This window comes from Protomyctophum bolini (genome assembly GCF_963924005.1).
Source record: "Protomyctophum bolini genome assembly, chromosome: 18".
NCBI classification, from domain to species: Eukaryota; Metazoa; Chordata; class Actinopteri; order Myctophiformes; family Myctophidae; genus Protomyctophum; species Protomyctophum bolini.
Window position 1 is genome coordinate 12,309,484 of NC_137879.1, and position 7,500 is coordinate 12,316,983.

Below are 7,500 nucleotides of genomic sequence, written 5' to 3' on the forward strand. Positions count from 1 at the left end.
ATCATCAACGGCTAGCGTGGAATTGCCAAGATTTGGCAAAAAGGGAAAAAGGCCAAGGATGATGTACATAGGGTTTAAGTGGTTAAAGTCATCACAATTTACAATTGTAAATCAGAGGTGAATGGTCATCACAAAAGAACTCTCAGAGACAGATGTTGTATTATGAGTTTAGATGTAGTTTAATGCCATATAGATCAAGGCTGTTAGCCAGGTTAATATTCTAGCGGATTCGAATGAAAGTCAACCGATAATCACCAGTAGGTTATACTCATCACTCGAATGCAATCGAGCCAGCAGGCTCGCCTGGAGCCGACTGGCTGCGATTAGGAAACGGGGAGACGTCCGACGTGGTGTTGGTCGTGTTGTTGTCTGACTAATTTAACTAACCCCTACCTAACCGTAACCCTAACCTCAGTCTTAACCACCCACGTAATTCCCCTAACCTCATATCAGTCTTAACCGGCCATGTAAGTCCGTTTTATGATGTTTTCGCTTCAGCGGCAGTAATTTCATTTCCAAGTGAAATTAAATCCAAGTCGCAGCCATGCAGTGGACTCCAGGCGAACCTGCTGGCTCGATTGCATTCGAGTGATACGTGACCTACTGGTGATTCTCGGATAATAACATTTGAAGCGGGTGAATATGCTGACAGGGCGGTGATAACCCCTAATGTTTACTGCAAGGATGTACAGTAGGATGCGTGTCATTGTTCATAGATGTGCTTACTATGAAAATCATTTGGCTTAGGTGATTGGTTAGCTCATTATTCTGCCAGTTGACGTTGAGGGTAGTGCTGCACGGTTCTTGTTCGAATGTGAATCTCGATTTTCCTCCACAAGAATTGAGATCACGATTCTTTCTCACATGATTCTCATTTTTGTCATGAAACTGACTAAATGAACAAATTACTTTAGGCTGTAGTTGCTGAACATTATTACCTTCAAAATGTACGTGACACCCACAGTATAGTGGGCTCCATGGAGTGGGTGTTGGTGCCAGTCTCTCTCTTGTGAGTGCCACTGTGGGTGTGGGTGTGGGTGCCGGTCTCTCTCTTGTATAGCAAAAACATACGAGTAACTATTATAAATTAGACAGCCAACTAGTGGTGCACGATCCTTGCTAAAATTTAGAAATGAGATTGCATAGGTGTCTGAATCTAGATCGCAATCTTTTTTCAATTAATTGCGCAGCACTAGTTGCGGTTTCTCCGTCCTCACACCGCGGTAACTCACACACGGCAAACGCAGAACGTGCACGTGAGAAGTTAGATTCGCTTGCCATCGCTCAGGAGAACGGATTACAAAGAGATGGAAACACTGCAATTTCCTCCTCCTGCCTGGATTCGTCCAGACTTGAGCATGTGTGCTGCTGCTTGCTCGGATTGTTGAGTGCTGGAGAGAATCTCCAGGGGAGTTTTTGCACTGGTTGACACGGTTGTTGCCGGGTGCACTCTCCTCTCCTCCTGCACAGACGACTTTTTCTTTTCTCTCTCTCTCTCTCTCTCTCTCTCTCTCTCTCTCTCTCTCCCTCTCCAAAGCCGTCTCCCTTTTCATAATTTAGTCATCACAATGTGTTTCAGTTCTTCTTCGCCTCAGGAGGCTAAAAATGTCTTCCACCTCCGAGCTGATGCCTGGTGGAGAGAGAGGCAGATTTGACAGAGCTACAGTATAGTTAGTTAGAGACATACAAGCAAGAGAGAGAAAAAAGGAGCAGCTCAGCTGAAAAGCATCTTGGTGCAACTCCCTCCCTGCTGCTTCCACTGAGAAAGTGGTCGACTCTGCATGGCATTCTGTGCTATATAGTTATTTGGTCAACCCATTAAGACCTGAGGCCGATTCTACAAATTCTACAGTTTTCAGAAAAACCTGTTTCTACTGTATGTCAGTGGTGCTCAAACATTTTCATGTCAAGGACCCCCAAAATGATATGTAATTGGCTGCCGATCCCCATCTGAAAATATTTTTGTTCCAGGGACAACGAGAAGCAAAGATTTGAATTAGAAAATGTTATTTTCGAAAAAAATAAAGCTCGTAGCACGTGCTATGAGCTTGTACATATGCTGTTTTTCAATAGCTAAAGTATAAAACTATTGTTAATGTGGTTAAATGCTAAAGTGACACATGCGTTCCAGGTCTTATAATGGGTTAAAGACTAGCTGTCTTTGAGAGGAATGACCTTTTAGCGCCACACATTAATTTAGTCTCCCATAAGATGTAGGCTCATTACAGCTGAGAAGAGGGCCCCACACCACACACACTCTGCTTCATTAAGAAGAGCAGTCAATGGCATTGATTTCACCCAGCTAGCCAACAGCAACGAACGGCCGGGGAAAACCTGCCACAAGACGGTATTCTGTGTATGTACGAGATAGAGCACCTCTGTCCATTGACTGATTGTTGGCTCACTTATTACGACCACTGATGGATTTACTGAACATCCTCATTAGTTGTTAAACGACACCGTATGCAATGGTAACACACACTAGAATAACTATAGATAGATAGGCACTATAGCCTACAGCTGCATATCTATAGTTTTTCATATACATTTTTGATACATACCCACCTACGTTATTTGATGTCTTTCTTTCATTTGCACAAGAGACTGAGGAACTCTGTCTTTATTTGCACACAGCACACTATATGCACACAGCATACTATAAACTAAAGTATTGATATTTGTTTTTGTCCATGTCGTTATATGCGAACATTCTCCAATAGCCTAGGTATAGATGTATATAATTGCATCCACTCTTTTATACCTGTAAACAAAATGAAGTTGAATATCCTCCTCTCCTCTCCTCTCTCCATCCCATTAATGCCAGCTATAGCTACAGTACAGTATATATCTTTAGTGCTGTGCTTGCTATTCACGTCGTTCACCACCACCTCCTTGACACCTCCCTGGAGAAATCCCTGCAGGTATACTGTATATGATGATTAGATAATATATTAAACCTCCATTCTCTCTCTCTGTCTGTCTCTCTGTCTCTCTCTGTCTCTTTCTCTCTCTCTCTCTCTCTCTCTCTCTCTCTCTCTCTCTCTCTCTCTCTCTCTCTCTCTCTCTCTCTCTCTCTCTCTCTCTCTCTCTCCCTCTCCCTATTCCAACAGAGACTTGTTAATATTTAGTTATCTTATAGGATGTCTTGGCATATATTTTTTTGCAAAAAGGGTGAAGTTTCCCTTTAATGAGCCCAGTTTAAATACTTTGTTTTCGCATGTGCGGGTGGCCCCACGTGCACATAGCACGCACATCCACTAACTAAAGCGCCAGGTGCTGGGCCGAGGTAAATAATAGAAAAGAGAATAAGGTCCACACAACTGGACTGATCCCCAGAATAATTTATTTTCTCACCACAGGGGACCAGTGTGCGGACCTTATTCTCTGTCCTATGTGCTCGTCTCTCAAATATTACATAACAGACAGGCTATTTCCACATTCACAGTGTCTCTCCTATGCACGTGCTACTGTGCTGTTATTATTTAGCATATAAATAAAGATTACAACCAGAGGGAGTCTTAAAACATGAAGTACTGAAATACTGGCCCTTACCTCAGTCTGTTCTCTGCACTGAAATACTGGCCCTTACCTCAGTCTGTTCTCTGCGCTGAAATAGTGGCCCTTACCTCAGTCTATTCTCTGTACTGAAATACAGGCCCTTACCCCAGTCTATTCTCCTAACCACTATTCATTTTGACAGCACATTTTGATTTTGTGTTAGTCAAAGTCTTTTGAATAAAATTTCATTTAGTTTTAGTAATCTGGAATGTTTTAGTTTGGTTTTAGTCTACTAAATCTACTGTGATGCGCTTGTATGTCTTCTGTTTTCTTATAATCTGTCTGTCTGTCTTGTCTGTCTCTCTCATTCTCTCTCTCTCTCATTCTCTCTCATTCTCTCTCTCTCTCTCTCTCTCTCTCTCTCTCTCTCTCTCTCTCTCTCTCTCTCTCTCTCTCTCTCTCTCATTGTCTCTGCCCAATCAGACAGACAAAGAGTGCACTCACTCAGGGCCATGTCGTACCAGCATCCAGATGATTAGCTTTGACTTGGTGTTCTGTGTGTGCATGTGATGTACGTACAGTGTACGTATGTACACACACTGTACATGGTGAATGTGTGTGCGCGCGTGGGGATAGGGGTGGCACTGTTTATGTCATGGGCCTCCTCATCATGAGTAACAGATTGCCTGCAGCTGCAAATCTCTCCATGAGGACCTCATGGATAAACAGAGATTTGCAGCTGCAGGCAATCTGTTACCGTGGTTACCACATCATTTCTGAATCTGTGGCAAGATGAAAAATACTAATGTCTCACTCACTGCACAGTGACCTCTGTCCAAAAATATAAATAAATAAAATTACACAATGGAAAACCCACATGTGTGGGCAGGTAGCTGGCTGGCTAGCTTTTCCAAAATGAAAGTGTGGGGAGGGACAGGGAGAGATATGGAGAATGATGAATATGATAAATGGACAGAGAAAATTATTCACGCGTAGAAAATCATGCCGAGGGTGGAACAGCGTTTTAAATGAATGAACTTTATGAATATTTCAGTATGATTACACTTATTGCTTTCAGTGTTAGGACACATCACATCACTCTTCCAGCTTTACGTTTTTATGCTTGGTTGCATGCTGAAAATAGCAGATCTACAAGCTCACTTGTGAGCCTGTAGATCAGGGGTTTTCAATTGACCACTTAGAATCATCCTGGGGACCACTGTTGTGTTGGGTGGGGACCACCACCCTGACTTAGAATCATCCTGGGGACCACTGTTGTGTTGCGTGAGGACAACATGGGCTGAGATTTGTGCTTTTGTAACACTTGCTGCTATGCATCCCATGTGTATACATAATACATCCCACTGTTTCTCAACCAATGGTCCATTGACCACTAATAATAATCTTATAGTAATAATGACTCAACCAGACAATCCGGTGCACTCTTCCCCTGCTGAGATTGTAACTTGTCAATGACTACATGGGCGGTCATCAAGGTCAATGATCATTCAGTTCACTGATCATTCGGTACACACACACACACACACACACACACACACACACACACACACACACGCACACACACACACACACACACACACACACACACACACACACACACTCACACTCACACTCACACTCACACTCACACTCACACTCACAATCACACTCACATGCCCAGGACCATGCAAAACCAGAACCAGAAAGAAAAGTACTAGTTGGATTCCATTACTTAATTCGATGTTCGTACTGAGATAGTATTTTTCTGTTCAACTGGGGTGCTCAACAGCAAAACAGTTAATGAGAAATCCTGGTTTAAAATGTGACAAACCCAGTGTAGTGCACAATATGCAAATCATTTCCAAACATTATGAACCCCATCTCAACTGTGTCTCTACTGCACCAATAATAACAAGCACATGGTGGTAATAATGCCTGTGTAATCGAATCCCCGGTGGTCCGTGTCATTGAGACATCAAACACTGTTGCAATAATAATACTGTGCTCGCTTCAAAGATACAATTATTATAATTGTATCTTGTTTCAAAGATATAATTATACTGAGATGAGACACACACGCTCAAGATCGTCCTCTGTCTCTCTCCCCTACAATGACGTTATCCAGCCGTGGAAAGTAACTAAGTACATTTACTTAAGTACAATTTTGAGGTATTTGTACTTTCCTTGAGTATTTCCAATACTTTATTCTCCACTTTCTACTCCACTTTCTACTCCACTACATCTCAGAGCTTGTAGATCTGCTATTTTAAAAACATTTATACATTTGAAAACTTGAAATGAGGACGTTCTGCATAATAAGTACTTCTACTTTTGATAGCTTTTCCACAAAAGCTTTACCTTCACCCAGGTGAAAGTCACAATAGCGAAAATCCCATTAGGCAAACCACACTAAAAGGGCTGATTCATAGTATGCTGTACATTTGGGAGTGTTGTTTTATTTTTCATAGTAAGTATGATGGAGCTAAATGGATGTGTGGATGTTTGAGTCTGTTTTCCCATGCTGTGGTTCATGCTATGCTGCATGGCTGGCTCCCCGCCAGCCAGGCTTGTGATTCATAACAGTTGGATTTCCATGATTGCTATATTATTATGCAGAGTGTCAAAGACATTCATCAGGCAAGTCGATGTCTGTACTCTGTAGTGTAACGTGTGCGATTATAGTGCAATTTCTGGCTCACTCCCATCATTTCTAAATTCTACTGGCAAATGAATACCCCAAGAATCAAGCTGACCTGACTCTAGTCTGAACCATTAGGAGGTATGGAAGCACCACATTTCCTCACTACTCATTGGCTAAACCAGCTACACGTACAATATACCGGCTACAGTATATTAAAATGGATTCACCAACAACACATCTGACATGACATGGCTGGACAGACATTGAACAAACAATCTGCAATGACGTTTCTATTTCAGACCTAACATTTCTTATAGTATCAATCATCAATCAAACATCATCCCTGTTTGAAAGGGTTAGTTCAGATTTTTTGACTTAAAGCTGTAGGAAATACTTGCCATTAAACTGTTAATGGCCCATGACGTAAATCACTGTCAAGTTCAAGTGCACAGTCATGTGCACTTGATATCAAAACCGGTCGCATCGCTCCACAACCTAGATGCACTTGTTGCGCAATCCTCGGTGTTGCACAACAGTGACACGTCATCGAAAATGTTCCCTGCCTGTTTAGCCGACGACAACGGAAATCTTTAAAACATTAATAACTCGCAATCTAAATCATCCCGTCTAATTATAAAAAAATATCCTGTGTTTGATGGTCCTCCGCGGTCCAGTCGCTAGTCGCGATAGATTTATTCTTACCTCCCGTTGTTGTCGATCACATCTTTAGTGTTGTGGCTACTGTTAGCTGCTACACAGACATTCACAACAACATCCGGTCCGTCTGTAAAAGTGGTCCAGGCGCTATAAACGATGGGCACATTTTATTAATTGCAATGGTATTAATTGATTGCCTGAGTCACCAAATGACCGGAACAACTTCATATTCACCTAAACCAGACCAGAACATCTACCACTCCCACCATTGCATCATGTGACTGCATAGGCCTGGTAAAATACCCAGGGAGTGTGACGTTACGTTAACATGTCACGCTTGGTGTCATCCTGCAGATGGCGCTCCGCTGAGTGAGCTGTCGTGGTCCACGTCCTTGGCGGTGGTGGCTGTCTCCCTGGCCGGCCTCTTTACCCTCCTCTTCCTCATGCTGGTGTGTCTCTGCTGCAGGCGGAAGAGCAGCAATGGAGGCTTCAAGGTGGGTTACTGTCCGCACGCACACACAACCACACACACACACACACACACACACACACCACACACACACGCCTTTTCACCTTCATCTTCCTCATGATGGTCTGTATCTGCTGCAGGAGGAAGGGCAGCAACGCAGGCTTCAAGGTGTCATTTATACCAAATGGACCCGCACACATGCATGTTTAACTTTGAGAGTGTACAAATGGAACCA

At 42.8% G+C, this 7,500-nt stretch overlaps 1 protein-coding gene across 1 annotated transcript in view; it reads left to right on the top strand.

Moving 5' to 3' along the window:
* Nucleotides 1-5,971: 5,971 nt before the first annotated feature.
* The window catches only part of aatkb (apoptosis-associated tyrosine kinase b), a gene marked incomplete at its 5' end in the record, with an annotated part of 26,033 nt that continues 24,504 nt past the window's right edge, over nucleotides 5,972-7,500 (top strand). Inside the window, 2 exons of the mRNA XM_080789254.1 lie at nucleotides 5,972-5,990; nucleotides 7,151-7,290. Coding sequence (XP_080645380.1) covers nucleotides 5,972-5,990; nucleotides 7,151-7,290 — 159 coding nt within the window. The remainder of the gene's footprint in view (nucleotides 5,991-7,150; nucleotides 7,291-7,500) is intronic.